This window comes from Marmota flaviventris, chromosome 9 (genome assembly GCF_047511675.1).
Source record: "Marmota flaviventris isolate mMarFla1 chromosome 9, mMarFla1.hap1, whole genome shotgun sequence".
Taxonomy (NCBI): Eukaryota; Metazoa; Chordata; class Mammalia; order Rodentia; family Sciuridae; genus Marmota; species Marmota flaviventris.
The window spans coordinates 700,150-721,335 of NC_092506.1; the positions used below are offsets into that span (position 1 = coordinate 700,150).

General features: G+C 62.0%; 2 protein-coding genes across 5 annotated transcripts; one reads left to right on the forward strand and one right to left on the reverse strand.

Moving 5' to 3' along the window:
• Nucleotides 1-187: 187 nt before the first annotated feature.
• Nucleotides 188-2,730, reverse strand: Polr2l (RNA polymerase II, I and III subunit L). Its single transcript, XM_027953579.2, has 2 exons — nt 2,588-2,730; nt 188-444 (listed from the first exon to the last, which is right to left on the reverse strand). The coding sequence occupies exons 1-2, from the start codon at nt 2,680-2,682 to the stop codon at nt 336-338; spliced, it is 204 nt and encodes a 67-aa protein (XP_027809380.1). The 5' UTR covers nt 2,683-2,730; the 3' UTR covers nt 188-335.
• An 80-nt stretch (nt 2,731-2,810) lies between these two features.
• Tspan4 (tetraspanin 4) lies at nt 2,811-20,112 on the forward strand. Of its 4 annotated transcripts, XM_027953602.2 has the most exons (10): nt 2,811-3,038; nt 3,876-3,987; nt 6,579-6,647; nt 9,608-9,687; nt 16,681-16,872; nt 17,487-17,561; nt 18,460-18,561; nt 18,661-18,792; nt 18,864-18,947; nt 19,634-20,112. In XM_027953602.2, exons 4-10 carry the CDS (start codon nt 9,625-9,627, stop codon nt 19,700-19,702), a joined length of 717 nt encoding a protein of 238 aa, XP_027809403.1. In that variant the 5' UTR covers nt 2,811-3,038; nt 3,876-3,987; nt 6,579-6,647; nt 9,608-9,624; the 3' UTR covers nt 19,703-20,112. The 4 variants fall into 4 exon arrangements, with proteins under 4 accessions (XP_027809403.1, XP_027809404.1, XP_027809402.1 ...); XM_027953603.2 differs by lacking the exon at nt 3,876-3,987; XM_027953601.2 differs by lacking the exons at nt 2,811-3,038; nt 3,876-3,987; nt 6,579-6,647 and having other exon boundaries at nt 9,308-9,687.
• The last annotated feature ends 1,074 nt before the right edge of the window (nt 20,113-21,186 follow it).

The following is a 21,186-nucleotide window of genomic DNA, read 5'->3' on the forward strand; positions in this document are numbered from 1 at the left end:
GGGTGACTGTTGGAAGGCCTGTGGATCTGACTTGCCTAGTGGTCAAAGGGGCCAGGGCCCAGCCAGCCAAGGGCTCTGCCTACTGTAGGCTCTGCTGCAGTGTAAGAGGGAGGGCCGAGTCTTCACACAGGCAGGAGACATGACAAAGGGACCTCCCCAGGCCAGGCCAATCAGCAGGACACCTGGGTAATTCTCAAGACCTTTACTGAACTTTCCTTCCAGCATGGGGGGCATGTGGCTGAGGCCACGCATCGTTGCCACCCACAGACACCTCAGCTTGATGAACTTGGCGTGACACTGTCCGTATCAGTAGAGCAGGAAAGCAGCTCCAGTGGCTACTTCTCCAGTGGTGCGTAGTTGAGCAACTTCTCAATCAGGTCCACGTGTGCCAGCAGCATTCGGCGGCAACAGTAGCGCTTCAGGCCCAGGGCATCCAGGGCGTCCCTGTGCCAAGGGGAGGAGCGGTGAGACTGTGGTCCCCACAGGTCTGGAGCCACAGCCAACCTCTCTGGGCACTGGTGCCTGCTCATTTTACCCTCCTGCTAAACAAGGTGGACAGCTCCACCTGGGCTGGAGCTGAGACCCTGCAGCAGGATCCCAGTGGGCCTCTTCTCCCACCTACTCACTCAGAGGTCACACCCACCCCACCTTTACCTGCCTTCTGCCTGTTTCTAAAGCTGGTACCCAGGACTGAGGCAGCTCCTGGGGCTTCTGAACAGCTGGAGGGGAGCTTTGTGGACCAAGGCCCTAACCAAGGTGCCAACTCCTCTCATCTAGCTCAGGCCCTACAGGGCAGGTTCTGTGCAACACAGAGATCAGTGGCCCTGTAGAGCTCTGGTCATCCTGGCAGGCCTCATCAGACAAGAAATAAACTGTGGAATCTCTCCCCAGCCCTGCTCCCCAAGTAAGAGAGAATCTACCTCCTCAGGATCCTCCCTCTCCCATTTCACAGCCCAATTACAAGTCTCAGTTTCCCTAGGACTTAGTCATTCTCAGGCTATGGAAAACTTCCCACACCACTGGCTTCAATGCACAGAGATGGCCGCTTGGGAAGGGGTAGGCCTCCCAGATACTTCCATGCTGGTCACTCTAGCAAGCTTTTCGGCCTGCACACTGACTCTTGTATGACATGCAGGCACAGTGAGCCCCAGGGCTTTACAGGAGACCACAAGGTGGCAGGTGGTCAGACTCTGCCTCAAAAGTCAGGGATGGCAGTATTCAGAAAAAAAAAAATCTGTTTTGCATCTTAATGGATCAGCAAGGTTTACAGGACAAGAAGTGGGCTTAACAGAGAAAGGAAGTAGGGAGATCTTTGCTGCAGATGAAAAGTGCTTGTGACCTCCAGGGAGATACCTAAAAGTCCCCAAGACACCCACTGCTCACCCTGCAGAGGGCAACACTCTCCAGAGAGGAGACGGACAGCTGTTCTGCCCCTCTCCCCGGGTCGCCACCCCCCCTCCCTGGGGGAGCGGGTGACCCCGGATCGCTGACCTCGCCACCCTCTCCCCTCTCTCCCGGTCGCCGGCCACACCGCCCAGCTTTTCTCGGGTCGCCGCCCACACCGCCCCCCTCTCTCCCCGGGTCGACACCTCCCGCCCCCCTCTCTCCCCGGGTCGTCGCCTCCCGCCCCCCTCTCTCCCCGGGTCGTCGCCTCCCGCCCCCCTCTCTCCGGGTCGTCACCTCCCGGCCCCCTCTCTCCGGGTCGTCGGCCACACCGCCCCCCTCTCTCCCCGGGTCGCCGCCCCCCCTCCCTGGGGGAGCGGGTGACCCCGGATCGCTGACCTCGCCCCCCTCTCCCCTCTCTCCCGGTCGCCGGCCACACCGCCCAGCTTTTCTCGGGTCGCCGCCCCCCTCCCCGGGGTCGTTACCTCCCGCCCCCCTCTCTCCCCGGGTCGTCACCTCCCGCCTCCCTCTCTCCGGGTCGCCGGCCACACCGCCCCCCTCTCTCCCCGGGTCGTCGCCTCCCGCCCCCCTCTCTCCCCGGGTCGTCACCTCCCGCCCCCCTCTCTCCCCGGGTCGTCACCTCCCGGCCCCCTCTCTCCCCGGGTCGTCACCTCCCGGCCCCCTCTCTCCCCGGGTCGTCACCTCCCGGCCCCCTCTCTCCCCGGGGTCGTCACCTCCCGCCTCCCTCTCTCCGGGTCGCCGGCCACACCGCCCCCCTCTCTCCCCGGGTCGTCGCCTCCCGCCCCCCTCTCTCCCCGGGTCGTCACCTCCCGCCCCCCTCTCTCCCCGGGTCGTCACCTCCCGGCCCCCTCTCTCCCCGGGGTCGTCACCTCCCGGCCCCCTCTCTCCCCGGGGTCGTCACCTCCCGGCCCCCTCTCTCCCCGGGGTCGTCACCTCCCGCCTCCCTCTCTCCGGGTCGCCGGCCACACCGCCCCCCTCTCTCCCCGGGTCGTCGCCTCCCGCCCCCCTCTCTCCCCGGGTCGTCACCTCCCGGCCCCCTCTCTCCCCGGGTCGTCACCTCCCGGCCCCCTCTCTCCGGGTCGCCGCCCCCACCGCCCCGCTCTCCCCGGGTCGCCGCCCCCCGCCCCGCTCTCCCCCGGTCGCCGCCCCCCGCCCCGCTCTCCCCGGGCGCCCCGCGCCTCACCCCTCGGTGTATTCGGCCTGCAGCAGTCCCAGGTAGGCCTCCCACTTGTTGCCCACGATCTTGCCGCAGGTGAAGCAGCGCACGGGGATGATCATGGCGGCGGCTGGCGGGCGGGCGGCGCGGCGGTCCTGCAGGTCCCGCCCCGGGCGCGTCCACTGCACGGGGGCCCGCCCCGCCCCGAGCCTTCGCCCGCCCCCACGGCCCTGGCGCTCTCCGCCACCGTCCGCGTCCCAGCTGCGACAAGTTATCCCCGCGCGCTAGCGGCTTCTGGGGCCCGCGCGTCCGAAGCAGTAGCACGTGGCGTCCCCGCACGCCACAGTGGTACATTCCGGCGCTACGGCGTCCCAGTGCGGCCGTAAAGGCTGCGGCGGCGGCGGTTCGCGTTTCTCGTGCCCGCATGACTGACAGCTGCTCGGCGGGAGCGGCGTCGAGCGGGAGACCGCGCGCTCAGGTACGGCGCCGGCTGCAGGCCGGGTCCCGCGTGCTCGAGCTCACCCGGGAGTGCGAGTCCAGCCCCACGCGTGGGTCACGACCAGTGGCCGGCCCGACAGGGGTTGCCCGACGACGCGCGGCCCCGCCACGCAGCGCCCCGAGGCGCCTGCGGCGGAGTTTGCACGTCCCCAACCCATGCCGTCGCAGGTCCGCCGGCTGCCCGGCGACTGGGTCGGACGGCGGCAGGCAGTTCCTCGCCGCACACCCTTCCCTGCCCGAGAGGGGAGCGGAACGGCGGGCTTGGTGAACACTGGACGCCCGCGAGCGCCTCTGAGCAGGGGGCGGGGGAAGTGGTCAGGGAGGGCGTCGTGGAGCGGGTGCGCTCTGAGCTGAGCCTCCTCCACACGACTCAGACCCCGGGGTTGTGGCTGCAGGACCTGCGGGCCACTGAGGACTTCGAGGACATTGATGGGGTGGGGCGAGCCTGGACTCAGCACCTTCTTGCTGTGATGGGACTGCCTGAGAGGTGGGAGGGACCGGGTAGAGGGGGCAGGGAGATCTGATGGAGGAGGTGCGCTTTGGGATCTGGGGGTGAGGATTTGGAGGCGCTCTGTGGAGTCCCAGGCATCTGCCAACTGCCCTCTGGGGCAAATGTTGGACTCTGGCCTTCGTTGTAGGGGAGGGCTATGGAGGGTCTCCTGGGTCGGGAGTGGAACACAGCCGCTGCCCGTTAGATTTTATACCAACGCCCTTACTCTGGACAACCTCCGCAGCTGATTTTGCCGTCCCCCACAGGGCCACGTGCAGAGCCACGAGCTCTGGCTACTTACTTCCCTTTCCTGCCCCCTCTTTCCAGGCTGAGTGGACAGAACATCCTGCCCTGGCCATAAGGGCAGCACAGCCGCCCTGAGTCACAGCGGCCTGGGGTCTGGCCCATGCTCAGCTGCAGAAGCTGCTATTTACTGGAGGTGAGGGAGGCAGGGAATGGGGTCCAGGATGTCAGTAGGGGGACCCTGGGGATGGGTGTGGGCCAAAGGCTTCCTGGAGGAGGGATGGCCTGTCCCACCCCTGCTCTTGCCTGGAAAAGTTGTTTACTCTGGGAGAGACTTGGGAGAGAGGCCTGAGCCAACTTGACATTCCCTGAATTCCACGTGCATGCATGCTTGGGGCCGTGGTTGGGGGGTGCTGCTTTTTGGGGCAGTGGCATCCTCCTCTCTCCTACCCTCTACCTCCTCCCTCCAGCTCTGACTTTCTAGGGGAGGACCTGGACCAGAGAACCCTGAGGCCGCCCCCTTTCAGCCCATATGCCTGTCCCTGGGCACTTGCCCCTCCCTGGCTCTGTGTCTCAGGCCTGTCCTGAGCTCTGAATCAGGCTAGACCTGAGGACCTTGGAGAGTTCAGAAGTCAGCCCTGCTCCGTGCCTCCAACCTGGTTGATGTGTCCCTCCGTGTGCATTTGGGGGCAGAAGTAGGCTGGGACCTGGGCCAGCTCAGGCACACACAGAGGCACAGGTTATAGTGCCTGCCAGCTGGCCAGCTCAAAAAATCCCTCTCCCCTGGTGAGCAGTAGGTGGCACCCAGGCTTCCAGAAGGGTGCACAGTGGTGCCAGGAGCAGGAGGTGGTTATGCTTCTGTGTGGGGTCCAGGCACCAGGATGTGTGGTTTGCATCCTGCTTGGCATGGTTCCTGCCAGAGGAGGGGTCACTTCTGAGCAGGGAACAAGGGAAAACTGTGATTGAAGTTCTGGCTGCTGAGCCCCTCCCCACCCTGGGCCTTGCCCTGGAAACAGGTCAGCTACAGGTGGGAGGGTGGTGGAGGCCAGGGAGCAGAGCACTGGGCTGGAATTGAGCTGGCTGTGCCTCTGGCCCTGGATCACAGTCTCAGTTTCCCCATCTGTAAAGCTCTGATGGGACCAGAAGCTGTCATCCAAGAATGGCAATGGTGACTCTCTCCTGGGGACCCCAGCCTCACCCTCCATATCTGTGCCTTCTGGCTCAGCCCATCGGGGACAGATGGGTGTTGTGGGTGTGCTCGGTGGGGAGTATGCTGCACGGGTCACAAGCCTGATTACTTGGATACCTTGCTGGCATTGCACACACCCTGTCCCTCTGGTTGCTAGCTGTGTGCTGAAGGTTCCAGTGTCTGCTATCCAAGTGCCTCCTTACAGTTATGGGGGTCCTGGCAAGTGGGGGTGTGCAGTAGTGGTGGTGACTAGTTGGCTTAACCCAATGACCCTTTGGACACATACCTGGCTGGGAGCATTTGGGAACATCACTGTCATCCATCCCAGGTGCCCAAGAAGGATATGCTAGAGACTGTTCTGTAGGAGTGCATGGCATGGGGGCACCTGGCCTGGGTTGGCTTAGCTGTGTTCAGACATGGGCACCCCAAAGGTTTAATTGTGTCTCCTCTACCCCCATTCCCATGTGACCTCCAATAGAGAGACACCTCAGGGCGAAGGGGAGGGAGCAGGGGAAGGTGCTGAGCAGGAGAGACTGGGGCCCTTTTGATGACCACTGAGATACTTCCCACCCCATCCCTGATCTCTGTCCCTCCCTGAAGTGGGTGGGGAAGTATGAGGGGTGTGTCCAGTCTCCAGGAGCTCAGATTAGGCTGGGAGGGAGATGGTCCTACTTGGGCTGTGTGCACCTTCTGGTCCCTGCTTGACTGTGTGGGGTGTCACCCTGCCTGGCCAGGTGTCTGCAGTGCCTCTGCCTGGGGCAGCCCTGGGCCCAGCCAGGCCATGGCTGCAGCTGCTGAGGAGGCCACACCACAGCCTGTTTATGTTGGCACAGCCCTCCCCGCCTCCTGCTTTGCTGTCTACCCGGGCCAGCTGGGCTGTGTGTGGAGAGCCGGGCTCTGAGCCCCCGAGCCCAGCCTGTACTACTCCCCACTGAGGGTCTCAGAGAGGGTGGCTCTGCTGCCTGCCCTGGGCTGCTGTGGGCAACCTCTCTTTGGAGTTTGGGGAGGTCCTCTTTGAGTAGGATGTGTTCTGGACAGGTAGGTACCGTGGTCTTCTGTGGCTCACCCCCCAGAGTTTCCCACCCATACCTCCTCCCACGTAGCCAAGGGTCTGGGGACCCTGATGGCAGATGGATGAGCTTCATGGGGCATAGCTGGCTGAGCAGGCCCCTTCCTGAGTGTGGGTATCAGTCTGCTGAGAGCTGAAGAGGGGTGGGGAATGGGTACACCTGGTGGGCAGTAGAAGATGCAGGCAGCTCTCTGGGCACTGGCCGTGGGGTGGACCCCACTGCATGTCCCCACATGCATGTCCTGGCCGTGTGCCTCTGCATGTCTCTGAGCACGTGTGTTCCTGCCCGTGCGTTATTTGTGGGCCAGTCTGTGATCCTGCTTGAGCGTCTGGGAGGCTGGGGTGGGCGAACTTGAAGAGCAGTCCCTGTTGGAAAGCTGCCCTGGTTTGGGCCACTGGTCAGAGGCCTGCCTGGAGTCTGGCTGTGCACCCCCTTTCTGCCCACACTGGAACACCTCCCTCATGGCCTTGGGCACCTGCAGGGGAAACCACTTGTAGTGTGGCCTGCATTCTGCCCTCTCTCCTGCAGAGCTCAACCCTGCGCTGGCTGTGCTGACCGTTCTCCAGTCCACTGGTCTCCTTCCCGTGGTGAGCCAAGGTAGGTCATGGCTGGGCAGTGCATGGTGGGCAGCGCGGGGGATGCCTCTTGGTCTTCCACACCAGGCCCAGAGGCCTGGCCTGCTGGCTTTCAGGCTCTGGGAGAGACATCCCCACACTGTGGAGGATGGGACCCTTGTGGTGAGGGGCTGGGCACTGGGCCAGGGAGGCACGGTGTCCCTACCCTGGGCCCTGCTGTGGACAGGTGACATGCCACTGTCTGAATCCAACTTGGCGCGGAAGTGAGCCCAGTCCTTGCTGGACTGCCCTGGGGCCCTTGGTTGGGTTTCGGGTTTCATGTCAGATGGGCCTCATCTGCTAATGTGGGTGTTGTGTGCAGGGTCTTGGAGAAGGGAGAGCAGTGCAGGTGCGGCACACTGGAGTGGCATCCTGAATGCTGGGCTCAGTACTGGAGCTCGGACCAGGTCCCTTTTTTCCTCCCTTTTCCCCAGACCCTCTGGCACCTCTTGGGGCACCCTGTCCATAACTGTTGCCCTTCCAGTTTCTGCCACTTGGGGTGCTGGAAAGCTGGGGCTCAGGATTGCCTGGCTCTGGGTACCCTGCTCTGGAGTCAGGCTGTGGGGAGACTGCCCTGGGCTCCCCACTCAGCTGGCAGTTCCTGTTCTTGGTCTTCAAGGAGGGGAGCTGACTGCGTGGGCACTGCTGGGGATCTGGTTGTCCGGTGGTTGAGTCTGTGTGTCCCTGGGCTGCAGGGCCACCTAAGAGGGAGCCTAGCAGTTGACTCCAGAGCTGGGGGGAGTGTCAGTGTGTGATGTAATGTGGGTGGTGATTTTGGTCCTAGAGGTCAGCACCTCTGGTCAGCCCTAAGCCTTCCCTGGAACCCTGTGGCTTCTGCCCTTCTTGTGTCCACAAGTGCATTCACTTCCCCCAAGCCCTGTGTGTCCACCCTCGGGTGTGCAAGGCTGGCTGTTGGGCAGGGGGTAAGGGGATCGCCAGGGGTCTTGTGGGGTCATTGTTTGCTACCTGCTCCCTGGGCAGAGCTGTGGGCAGTGGTCTCTGCAGGGCCTTGAGGGAGGACTCTGCTTCCTGCTTCTCAGCTGGGCTCCTGGTATGTGGGCCCACAACACCAGAGAATCCTTAGGGGATGAGGGAGGTAGTGGGAAGCCCCAGGCTGGCCATGTGGTAGGCGGAGACCTCCTGATAGGCTTCCTGTACACGGGGCTCTTCTGCTTTCTGCCTCCCAGCCAAGGCTGGGGCTGCAGATCCTCACAGAACCCTCAGGGGGCAGCAGAAGGCTGGTGCAGTGAACCCTCCAGCCTCCAGAGGGGTGGACCTCACTGGGTACCCACGGTTCCCAGAGGCCACTTCCCACTTTTAAACTTTTTTGATAGTTGTAGATGGACAGCATGCCTTTATTTTATTTGTGTATTTTTTTTTATGTGGTGCTGAGGATTGAACCCAGTGCCGCCCATGTACAAGGCAAGTGCTTTGCCACTGAGCTACAGCCCCAACCCCATCTCTTTCTTTTTAAAGGCCTGGGCTTTTAGATCTGGTCAGCCCTGCCAATGGGCACCCCTCCTTTCCCTCTGTTGGCCCTTCCTCATTCCTTCTCCCAGCCTCCACTCTGCCGGGGACTGTCTGGGAGCTTGAGCAAGACCTCCCTCTTTGGACTGAAGTTTCCGGGATTGTCCATGGAGTGGGCACCACTATTATGACCATCATGGTGACAGGGAAAGCCTTGGCTGCAGCCTTAAACCCAGGGTGCAGAGCACATTTGTGGCTGCTGTGGTCCCCCTGCCTCTGCCCAAGCCGGCTGGAGCTGCAGAGACATGGGGTGGTGCATGGGCCCACATCTGTCCTCCACCTTTGTGGGCATGTGATGGGCTATTGGAACTTGTGTGTGCTCACCAGTGCATGGTCATCCATGCCTATTCCCCTGTTTGCTGGTGCCTGGGAGGGGTGGGGTCTCTGGCTACAGGCTGAAATTCAGGACATCTTGTTCAGAAATTACAGAGAATTTCAGATGGTATCAGTGGATTCTCAAGACCAACATTCACTGTTTGGTTGCTTGTGAAGCAGGCCCTGCTCCCCAAGTCTAGGAGATCGGACTGGGGAAGAACCCAGCCTGAGCACCCTGGGTCTGTGGAGAATTGCTGGTTTCTTTGGGGTCACTCCTGTGCTCCTCTGTCTGGTCCCTCCTTTTAAGTGAGTAAACCTCTCAGGCAATCCCTCTGGGGCATCCAGGACTCCCCAAGGTACCTAAAGCTGGAGCCACGTTGCCACCAACAGCAACGGGGTCACCCCTAAATTTGCACAGAGCTTTGCACATCCTTCGCACGGGTCGAGGTTGCTCTGCCACCGTCTCGTGGCGGGCCAGTGTGGGGTGAGGTGGGCCAGGGGCGTGGGCTGGGGGACGAGCTGCGGGGCTTAGTATCTGCCCCCCCAAAGGCTCCTCTGGCCTGGGTGGGCCTCTTCCTTACCCCGCAAGGGTGGGGGCGCGCCCCGGGCCAGGCGATTGGCCGGCAGGGCGGGGCGGGGCGGCGCCGGATTGGCGGTCGGCGCGGGGCGCGGCGGCGGGCAGGTGTCGGGCAGCGCGGAGCTGCGCGCCCGCTGCCACCGCGGGGGCCGGGCCAGGGCGGGATGGGGCGGCCCGGGACCGCGAGCGCCAGGCGCTGACTGCGGCCAGAGCCGGTGCTCCTGGCGGCCGTGGCCCCGGCCACCCCGGCGCAATGCGCCGCTCGAGCACGGACGAGTCCGCGTACCGGCGCAGCCCGTCGCCGGAGGGCAAGGAGCCGGGCTTCACGCGCGGCGGCCCCTTCCGGCGCTGCAGCAGTCTGTATGGGCGCGCGGGCACCGGGGACGCTGAGGACGCGGGCGGCAGCCCCTTCTTCGGCGTGCACGCGAACCCCGGCCCCAAGGCGGCTCAGGCCCGCCACACGTCGCCCAAGGGCAACAAGTACGTGGTCTTCTACCTGGACCTGTCCTTCATCTTCCTCCTAGAGCTGAAGCGCTGCAGCATGGCGCGCGGCTGCCTCCAGGGTGTCAAGTACCTCATGTTCGCCTTCAACCTGCTCTTCTGGGTGAGTGCGCGGGCAGCGTGGCTGCTCGCGGAGGGCTGGGGGCCAGGACCTGGGGAGGGCCAGGGGCTGCTGTCCGGCTGACCTCTGCTTTCCTGGGCTGCCCGCCTGCCCCTCCTGCTGAGACAGGATGTGCTGCGCACGTGCACGCCGGATGGGGCTGGGCCCTCCCGACCCTGAGCCTCTGCTGGGGTGGGGGTTCCAGTCCTGGTCAGGGCCAGCACTGCGCGGGCACCTACCCTCTGCCTCTGGGCTTCCACAGCCTGCGTCCTTGCCTCGCCCCCTTCTTCTGTAGCGCTAACCCTGGGACTCCTTCCCCAGGACTGCCCTGAGGAAACTTTGCCAAGCCTAGGTGGACCCCAGTCACCCAGAGGGCCCCAGAAATAGTGTGCACGGCCTGAGTGAGCCGCAGGACCTTAAGGGACTCCTGGGCGAGCTGGGCAGGCGCTGGCTCCCAGCCTCCCCAACTTGTAGAGGTGCAACGGGGATTGCTGACAAGCCAGAGAGGCAGCAGGGGTTGGGACTTGCCTGCTGGTGGAGCAGAGGGTGACCCCCTCCAGCCTAGCACACCAGGGAGGATGGGCCCCGGCAGGTTCCACACCTGGCTGCTCTGGAGCAAGCTTGGCAAGACCCCGCAGAGGAGCTGGGGGCGGGGGACTCCCATTACCTGAGCTGGGCCTGGGGCTTCACTGGCTGGGCTGGGAAGGATTGGTGGAGAAGTGACACCCCAGGTCATTCCAGGCTCTGTCCTCAGTTCCTGTGCGGACTCTCCTTTTACCACTGAGTCAGGAGTGAGGAGACGCAGCTGAGCTCAGACTTCGGAGGTGCTGCCATGTGCATGTGGTTCAGTTCTGGCACATGCTGTAACCTGGGTCCACCTTCTTGCCTGGCCTGGCTTGGGGCAGGGGCTGGGGGTCACAGAGAAGGGCAGCCATCCTGGGCTGCCTGTGGGGAGTAACTCCAGAAGGGGTCACCTCAAGGGTTTGTCCTCTGCAAGAGAGTTCTGGGAGGGGCAAGACCCAGGCCTCAGGCTGAGCAGTGCCCTGTAGGCCAGGAAGTGGGCGGCAGGGTGGGTGTGTGGGGAAATGTCTTCCTGGTAAGATTGGGCAGCTTCAGTGGGCACCAATGTGGTCAGTGCAGGGTCAGCAAGTCTCCAGCAGTGGGAAGGGGAGTGGGTGGTGGTGTGAAGAGACAGGCAACCTAGTGGCAGGACCTGGGCAGGAGATGGGGATCTGCTTACCCTCTCTTTCCTGACCTGGACACCTGTCTGCAGGGAAGAGATGAAGGGGGCCTCAAAGGGGGCCTCAGAGAGCAGTCTGGGCCCCCCCTGTGGGACCTTGCACCCTATATGCACCCTACAGCTACAGAGCAGGCACATTCTGCTGTTCCCTAAATGATGTCCTCCACCTGGGAAAGAAGAAATCAGCGGTCCCTGGGGACCCCTAGGCTGGAAAATCTGATTCTCTTTTATTACCCAATTATACTCCCCAGCCTCAGACCTAAGTCCCTTGCAGCTAGTCTCACACACCTGCCTGCCACCCTCTCCCCAAATGGTGCCCAGTAGGTCTGAGGCCTGGGACCGGAGCAGGGGCTGGGTCCTGGGTTGGAGGCCACCACAGGGGAGTACGCAGGGCTGTGAACAGGCAGGACTGTGCAGGAGACACGGTGCTGGGCTTAGGGGAGCTTCCTGCCTTGGTCCTGGCAGGTGTGATGTCCACCCTGTCTTTTCCCTGAACCCCTTCTGAGCGGTGACAGGCTGTGGGTGGGAGAGGTGGGGCTGGTTCATTCCTGACCTGGGACCCTGTGCCCTTTGTTGCCCGTAGGAGGGACTTTGCCCCCACTCCATTTCCCACTCACATTGGGAGATCAGCTGACAGGACTTCCCCTTCTGCGTGGCTTCCTTGACCTCCCAGCTGGAGCTAACCCTGCAACCAGAGTTCAGAGGGCACCCACCCCGTGACCCCTGCTGGGACACCCCTGGCAGCTGCCTCCTCCAGCCGACTGGCTCTGTGGGTAGCAGTGGCTTTGCCCAGCCTTCCTTTGAGATGTGCACAGTGGAGTGGCAGGTTAGACTCGGGGTCCCTTACCCGGGGTGTCCCCCGGCAGGCCATCCTGTGGGAGAATGAGAGTGCAGGGCCCATGAACGAGGTGGGGTGGGCTGTGGTGCCAGTGGTGGTGAAGGGGTGGGGATGGGGTGGCCCCGGGGACCCCTGTGTTCAGGCCTGAGGCTGTGTCATCAGCTGGGTCTCTGCCAACAAAGCTCTTCCAGGTCCCCAGGGGTGGGGCAGCAGCAAAGCCAGCTCCCCACCCCTACCCCTCCCCACCCCTGCCCTAACTTGGGGCTCTGCCCACGGGCAGTTGCTCCAGCCCGGTGGCCAGTCTGAGTGGGGCCGAGCCTGCCAGCAGGATGGGGATGCTTCCCTAGCTGTACGGGCCGGGTGCTGGCCTGGACCTCAGCCACGCAGCTTTCTCCCAGACAGTGGCCCCTCCCCACTCTGCTCAGGAGGCCTCCCTCCTTATGCCCTTCCCAGCCTTTCTCAGCAGAAGCCCCCAGCTGCTCCCTGCATGCTGTGGTCAGGGACTATCTAGGTGGCCAGAGTAGGAGTCAGAGCCCTACCTGCCAGCCTGCCTCCACTACCCAGACACCAGGACCTCAGCAAGTCCTGCCTGGCTGGGTGCATCAGTTTCTTCCTCGGCACCCTCTGGGGGCTGTGCCTAAGGTAGGATCAGGACCCCAGAACAGAGATGTGGGAGGACCCTCATCTGCCCATTGCCTGTGCTGACCCCAGGTGGGCAGAGGCCCCAGGTTGGAGGAGGTGCAGGGTATATGCTCTGCCTGCCATCTCTGCTGGGAGGGGCCTGGGCCTCTCTGGGCTCTGTCTTGCCTGGGCTGCTCCCCGTGGTAGCCTTGGAATCTAAAGGAAGGTCCTGCCAGTCACGAGGCAGAGGCCTTGCCTAGCCCTTGGTTTTCTTTCACCCTTGGTGAACTGAGATGATGTTTGACAGTGGCTCTGTTGCTGGCCCTTGAGGAGGGTGTCCTGAGTCTGATGGAGGAGGGGACAGCAAAGGGCAGAGCCAGGACACTGAGGGAACCCTCCGTTTACTGCCTGTATCAGCCAGTAGCGGGGATGACAGGAAAGCACACCCCAGGGGGAAACCACAGTCCTGCCTGCCCTGCAGAGTAGGTGGCTCCCTGATGGGCTGCTGTGGCAGGGTGGGGGTCGCCTGCCCAGCTGTGGGTTCTAGGCTGGTGCTCTGCTGGGTGGGCAGGTCTTGGGAGTGGACAAATTACATCCAAGTTTAAGTAAGAAAACTCACTCTACCTGGTGGCCAACCTCCCAGCCAAGACCAGTCATGTTTCTGCCAACCTGGCAGGAGAGGGGCTTCTGCAGGGACCTAGCCCTCCACCCTGTTCCCAGGACGTGGCCAGCTGCTTGTCCATCTGCTACACTGTGCTTTGTGGCCGGAGGGGTGGTGGGTGGAGGGCTGGCTGGCACCAGCCCCAGTGGACCTGGAGAGGGCACATTTGATGGATGCCAGGCACTAGCAGCCTCCATGAAGCCAGGGGCTGCCATGGGTATCAGTAGTCAGCAGAGCTCAGGGGCCAGGTAAGCTGCACATAGTACCCAGAAGTCGGTCGTGTGCAGCATCTCTGCGTACCCCTGTTTGACTTCCAGTCTTCAGATCTCTCTGAAACTGCTTATGACAAGATCACCAAATGAAGTCTGTTACTAGATCCAGTGATCTCTTCTCAAAGCTGGGCTGGGGACATGGACGGCAGGAAGCCCCTCTCCTTTGTGTCTCCTCAGCTGCCGTCCCCCAGGATGCCTGGCCCCTCCCCCAGGCTGTCTAGGGGTCCTGCCTCCCGCCCACAGTGAGAGGCGGTCTGTCTCTGGGGGCTGGAGAAGGAGTGCTGGAGCGGGAGGTCCCAGCCCCCCACGTCTGACCCCGGAGACGACCACTCCAGCCTCCCAGCCCTTGAGCTCTGTCTTTTGCGTCTGTCTCTGAGGCTAATGAGCCCATTTCTCCTGTACTACGAGGCTGTAATTTTTTTTTAAGCAAAAATTTTAATTTTTTTATTAGTTGTTGATGAACATTTATTATTTATTTATATGTGATGCTGAGAACTGAACCCAGGGCCTCACACGTGCTAATCAAGTGCTCTACCACTGAGCCACAACCCCAGCCCAAGGCTGTAGTCTTCCTGCCCAAATGTTTCAAAAGCTGCATGTGCAGAAACACTTTTGAAGTGACAGGTTCGGTGACTTTCCTTGCCTGTGCAGGATTCTGTCTGTGTGCCCATGCCTGCTGTTTGTGGGAGGGGTGGGCCCCAGGGGACAGTGGGCTTCAGGGTGTAGTATCATGTGACCATGTGTGTGTACTGCCGTGTGGTGTGAAGAGTGTCTGGTGGTGTGGGCTGGTGTCGCCTGTCAGTGTGGGCAGTGGCCAAGTAGGTGGGCAAGGTGTCTGTGGAGTGCTCGGTTCCCATCTGAGGGTGGGGCTGAGGTGTAGGGTCCCGACCTGCCCAGGCTGTCCTGGGGACTGGCCCACCTCCTGGAATGGGCACTCCTCCTTGGGGCCAGCCCTTCTCCACGGTGGTGTCCAACCCATGACCTGTGTGTCCCGTGCCAGGGCTGCCCCAGCAGCTTGCTTTCCTGCTGACACACGTTGTCTGCCGCCCTTGAAAGGCAGAGGTGGATGGTGCAGGCAGTGGGGCTTTGAATGACATGTACCTCCCCTCTGCTCAGGGATTGCCCATCACTGGCCTGGGTGCTCAGCCCCAAGGTGCGGCCCTCCCGGTGTGACTGGCCACAGCCAAGGCTGCACTGAGCCAGGCACCAGGCCTGGGGTCAGCCCTGTGGGTGGGCCTGACCCTAGGGCCTGCCTCTTACTTCCCTATGGTGTCCAGGCTCCTCCACGCAGACCCAGCGGGCCTTGGGGAGCCCTGCTCTCCAACCTCCCTGGCCCTGCTAGGGCAGTGCTGGACAAGGCCGGGTGTGTCTCCCCCCCCCCCGGTGTTCCTGCACAGCAGCTCAGGTGCCTGTTTGCCTCGTTATCCAACTGGGTCCTGGAAGACCCACCAGGCCTGGGGACTGCTTTAGGCCACGAACATGGCCTAGGGCACACCAGGGACCCTGTCTGTCATGGCTCGTGGAAGCTTTGTGTTTGGGGCATGATGCAGGGGACATGGTCAGGAGGAGTACGAGGTGAGCAGGTGCCTGGCCAGGCCTCCCCCACCCCCAGAAAACAGCAGTACCCACTTGCGCAGCATCCAGCCGCCACCCCTTGCCTTGCTTGTTCAGCACCACGGATGGCACCCCACTCCCAGCTGCTGGTGCCTGGGGGTGGAGGGCTTTCCTCCATCCCATGGCAGAACTTGGTCCCACAGCAAGGGGACATTTGTGCCACCTGAGGCACATGCACCCTTCTCCATTCGCCAGGGTCTCCTCTGTGGCAGCCCCTGGCCAGGTTTGCTCAGGAGCCATCTGAGCCTTCTGCCAGGTCCACAACAGCCCCTCCCTGGGTCCAGAACATAGGGACCCATGCTTTTCCTACGCTTGCCCTGGCCTGGCCTGGGAGAGTCCCACGAGCACAGTGACCAGTCTCAGGGGTCAGCAGCTCCCAGGTCAGGCTGAGTTCACAGCATCTAGATGTTCTGTTGCTGAATGCCAAGTGCAAGTGTTGGTTTTTAGCAGGAATTACAGGGCAGAGAAAATGGCTGCACTCACCCTGGAAAGATTGGACAGGCAAGGTCATGGGTGCTCAGCAGGGGACTGTCCCGTCTCCCGGGGTTTGACCCAGAGGGGCCCGAGACACCAGTGAGAGGCCTGGGCAGGAGCTTCATGCCCCGACTTTGTTGCAGGCTCCTGCCAGCTGGGCTTGACCAGGAAGTGCATCACGTGTCTTGGCCAGCTAGTACTGAGGGAGCAGTGGCTGCCAGCCCTGCCCTTGACCCTGCCACCTGGGCTGAAGTCTGAATCAGGAGGGTCCAGTGTGCAAGTGGGGATGGGTGGCATCTCCCTGCACCCAGGCCTCTTGGGGCAGGGTTCTGTCTCCTGCAGGGCCCAGGCTCCGTTTCTTTGGCCATCAGGGCTCAGGAGCCTTTTGTGGGGTGGTGAGGTCCCTGTGGCCCTGGGTGGATGCTGCGTCTCCATGGAGCTGTGCACATCTGGGTTCGAGCCTGCCCTGGGGCGTATGCGGGTCTCCAGTAGCTCCATCCCAGGAGTGGCTGTGGCAGTCCCAGAGCCTAGTAGCTGGTGGTGCCTCCCTGCCCACACACCACCTTGCACACATTCTCTGCTTTTATCCCAAACCACCAGAACCCAAGACCTCAGTGGGGACAAGGGCTGAGCAGTGGTTCCCAGCTCCCAACCCTGCTCCTGAGACCCTGTTGGTCACCATTGCAGGCCACCACCATGCTTGCTCTCACTTTATTGATTCTCGTGATGATGGGCAATGAGGGAATTCAGAGTCCCTCTCTTGAATCCAGGGAGGGGATGAGGTCCAGGTGGTTGTGCAGAGGCGAGACCCTCCTACTTCCAGTCTCAGGGGTCAGCAGCTCTTGAATCCAGGGAGGGGATGAGGTCCAGGTGGCAGTGAGGAACCATGACCTCATCATGAGCAGATGCACCAGGAGCCAGGTTTTCCCTTCTTGGGGTGCAGGGCACAGACAGACACCTGAGATCCAGGGAAGGTGGCGACATAGGGCCTGGTGTCTGGAATCCTGAGGACCAGCCACTGAAAAGCCTGACCACCTCATGTGGTCCAGAGGGGTGGACCTGCCTGTCCTGGCCTCCCTGTGGTGGGCACTAGGCTTTGGTGTGGGTGGACCTGCAGGACAGCAGAAGGGACAAGCCGGGTGCTTCTTGCAGGCAGCAGGAGTGGGGGTGCTGGGAGTATCTGACCCTGGAGGCCAGTGGGGCTGGTGAGGGTCGGGGTAGGAGCTCCCTGGGGGTGGCCTCATCCTGTTTCTCTTCCTCGGTACTGCGGCCCCAGCTGGGAGGCTGTGGCGTCCTGGGTGTTGGCATCTGGCTGGCTGCTACACAGGGGAACTTCGCCACCCTGTCCTCCTCCTTTCCGTCGCTGTCAGCTGCCAACCTGCTCATCGTCACAGGCACCTTCGTCATGGCCATCGGCTTTGTGGGCTGCATTGGGGCCCTCAAGGAGAACAAGTGCCTGCTGCTCACCGTGAGTGTGCCTGGTCCTGGGGCTGTGCGGTCTCGGCCAGCTCCACCTCTGTCCTGGCCTGAGGGGCTGTGGGGTGCTCTCAGAATGTGGGGGAGTGCAGTGGCCTGTCAACAGGACTTGGGCACGCCCTGCTACACGTGCAGCTCTGTTGGGCCTGGACCTGCCTGCCTTCAGGAAGACCCTCACCTTGGCCTTACAGTGTTCCCGGAGGGACACTTCCTGGCCTGGGAAAGTGAGCTCCGGAGGAGGCGCCTTACCACACCAGCTGGGTCCTCCAGCAGGGCTAGGGGGCGTCCTGAGTCTCGGGGTTTCCTGGGTAGGGCCTGCTCAGGTCTTTGACTCACTCCCTCCGTGCCCCGCCCCGGGGAGGGGGCAGGAACACTCATGGGCCCCATAAAGTCCCAGATGAGTAAGTGGGTTTGGACCTATTTCATGTCCCCGTGAGGACATCCCAGAGGCAGCGAGGGCCAGAGCCTAGCGAACCGGGCTTCTCCCACTTGAGGTGTCCAGAGCGGCTGAGGGTGGAGGTGGAGGGCGCTGATCCGGGGCTCTGAGGCAAGGTGGGTGGCCCTGCCGGCAGGTTGGGGCTGAGGCCCTGCTCCCACCCTCTGCAGTTCTTCCTGCTGCTGCTGCTGGTGTTCCTGCTGGAGGCCACCATTGCTGTGCTCTTCTTCGCCTACACTGACCAGGTAAGTCCAGTCCAGGCAGCAGCACAGGCTGGTGGGGACTCTCCTGAGGCACAGTGGCCCCCTGGGGGGGCCATGGTCATTCAGGTGGCAGAGCAGCACTGCCCACTCGTGGCCAGGCTGCTGGACAACCTCTGGCGAGTGCATGCTTTGAGTGTTGGGTCACATGGTGTCGTTGCCACTGTCCCCAGCTGTGGGTTGTTTTCTTCCCACTTGCTGCTGCTATTTGTTGTGGTACTGGGGAATGACCCCACAGGTGCTTTACCACTGAGCTGCGCCCCCAGCCCTTTCTACTTGGAGACAGTCTCAACAAGCTGCTGAGGCTGGCTTTGAACTTGCAATCCTCCTGCCTCAGCCTCTTGAGTCACTGGAATTACAAGTGTGGCCACTGTGCCTGGCTACCCACTTCTAGCAGGAGGGGCTGATACCCAGGGTTGTGGTCCTAGCTTCGGTGTCCCTCTGACCCCCAGCACCGGCTTCTCTGCGGAGACCTCCCCGACTCTGGCACTACAGGATGCTCAGGGCCTACTGTGTCTACCCCAGCCGGCCCTGGGCTCTGGCTCCTTCACCAGAGAATGACCTTGAAGTCAAGACGTGGGCATAGTAGCCAGGCTGTCAGCTGCAGAGCAGACAAACCTGTCTGTACTAAGTGGACGTATATGCCTCCACTCAGCCTGTGCTCTACCCCAGGCCCTTCAAGGCCCTGCCAGCCTGGGGTTGAGGCCCTGGGGCCCTTGAGGGCTTCCAGAAGGACATAAGGCTGGGAGCTGTATCCTTGGGCACGATGGGGTGGGCTCCAGGAAGTGAGAGCAGGACAAGGGCAGGGCAGGTCTGGCTGAGGGAGGCAGTGGAGCTGGAAGGCACCCACTAGAGAGTGCTGTTGACCCCACTGCACTCCCAGATTGACAGGTACGCCCAGCAAGACCTAAAGAAGGGCCTGCATCTGTATGGCACACAGGGCAACGTGGGCCTCACCAACGCCTGGAGCATCATTCAGACTGATGTGAGGCATGGCTGGGGGAGTGGGGGGGGGCAAGGGCTGGAGTGGTGCCCCCTGCCTGCCCTTGCCTCTCTGGCCAGCCCCAACACACTGCTTTCCCAGTTCCGCTGCTGTGGTGTCTCCAACTACACGGACTGGTTTGAGGTCTACAATGCCACCCGTGTGCCTGACTCCTGCTGCCTGGAGTTCAGTGACAGCTGTGGGCTGCATGCGCCTGGCACCTGGTGGAAGGCGGTGAGTGCAGTCCACCCTCTGGGGTCTGGGGATGGGACAGGCAAGGCCTGGCTGACTCCACTCTCCCACAGCCCTGCTATGAGACGGTGAAGGCCTGGCTCCAGGAGAATCTGCTGGCTGTGGGCATCTTTGGGCTGTGCACGGCACTGGTGCAGGTGCGCCGGGCAGGGCCTGGGGGGGCTTTTGAGCCCAGGGAAAAGCAGCAATGGCCTTGCCCTGGGAGGGCTTGGGATTGGGGTGGCCCAAGTTTCAGGTGCGGACTCTAGGTGTCATGGGCAGATGTGGGTTCACAGAGCATGGTCAGGGGTGACAATGGGGGAGGTGACCTTTGGTGTTTCAGATCGGGTGCTGCCAGCACTGGTCTCCTAGCAGGGGAGGCAGCGTGGTTCCTGCAGCCCCAGGCTGGCAGTCGTAGGACTGCCCAGTACAAGATGCATCCTGATGCCTGTGGCCCCAGCTCCCAGTCCAGGTGGGAGCCCTGAGCATCAGCACCAGAGTGCTCCAGAATGAGGTCAGACCTGCCACCAGGGCAGCCCACCCAGCCTGGGTGACACACACAGAAGTAGACACAGCTAGGCTGAGGCACAGTGAGCAAGCTGCAGGGGCCTTGGGCCAAGCAGGGAGGATCATGTGACCCAAGCTGCAGAACACAGTCCTTGAGTGCTGATGGGGGCCACGTGGCTGAAACTCTACAAGAAATGTGTCTCTGGGGCCTCACAGCTGGTAAGCAGGTGCTGTGCAGGAGGCACTGCTGCAGCAGGTCAGGGAGGGCCGGCTGCACCTGGCAGCAGAGGTCTGTGGCTCCCTTCAGCAGCCCTGCCTATCTCCTTCCTGTCCCTAGATTTTGGGCCTGACCTTCGCCATGACCATGTACTGCCAAGTGGTAAAGGCGGACACCTACTGCGCTTAGACCACGGGCCACCCTGCTTCTCTGCCAAAGGACACCACCCACCAGGGACAGGGCTGTATCCAAACCTGCCCCACACATCGCAGGACTTGGTGCTCTGCTGGGCTCAGGGGAGAGGCTGGTGCCCTGAACCCCCAGGACCCCATTCCTGGAATGCTTCGGCATGGGCAGCCATGGGGTCTCCTGCCTACATGGGAGGGGCTTTGACACTTTTTTATATCTTCCAGAGAAGTGTTCACATGGGATGGGGGGTGCCGGGCCATGGTCCCCTTTGCCCGAGGACAATGGGGGAGTAGGTCTGACCCCTTGGAGACCCTGCACAGGTCCTGGTGCTCCAGACAGGCTGGGCCCCCATCATCCATTTCTGAGGGGCTGCAGCTCCAGGTGCATCCTAATAAAGTGCGTGAGCAGCCCGTGTCTCCCTGGACGCCTGCAGGATGGGCAGCCACAAGCCAACACCAGGGAAGCTCAGCATTAGCTCAGGAGGCGTGGGGCGGGGCCGGGGCAGGGGTGGCACATCCCCACCTGCCCAGCCTGTTCTATTTTGTCCAGAACTCTGACTTCCAGGATTAAGCTTATATGAGTTTTGCAAATGAAGTGGGTTGATGGAAAGACAGCCATTGTCAAAGGGCATGGAGTTAGAAAAATGGTCAAAATGTTTCAAACCACCTCCAGGCCAAATATCCCTCTAATGGGGTGAGAAGGAACCCCTGGCTGCAGGGAGGATGGCCTGGAGTTCAAGGTGGGGCTGAGCTCCTCCAAGGAGCTTCAATTGCTGCAAAACATCCAGCCCCTAAACTACTCCCATAATTCCTTAGCCCCTCAGCACTGCCTTCTGGGATCCCACCCTCCCTCCCTCCCTCACCTACATAACCCCCAATCCTCTGTCACCCACCTTCTGGCCATGACCTGGGAGGAAAGACCACCACCCAGGCCACTCGCAGTGCTGACACCAACCCCCCTCACCCCATGTCCCAGCTCAATGTGACTGCTCATATCCCACTGTCCTCCCTCCAGTGGGAGCTACAGGACCTCAGGGAATCTAACCAACATGGACTTGGGAGATCTGGACACAGCTAGCCACCAAAGCCACCTGTTCACACACCTGGGGAGGAAGTGAGAGCTGTCTTCAGCGCAAACCAGGGTGTGGTACCCTCCCTTTTCCCAAGGCCTCAGCCATGCCCTGGGGTCCAACATAGGACCCCTCTCTGCCCATTGTGCTTGCCCCCAAACCAAGGACACCCCTACCAGACAGTTCTTGGTCACTGCCTGGCTCCAGATCCACCAATCTCCACATCCTGGCTATACTGGCTCCCACTGACTCGCCTCCCTCTCCTCTGCCAGTCCCCGTCAATTCTGGGACAGCATCCACTTTATTTATTCTGGCTCTGGGCTCCGTCCCCAGCACAGGAAAAAAGAAACCAGAACCAGGTGTGGCTCACTGTCACCACCCACCCCCATTCTCAGTGGCCCCAGGGACCCACCCT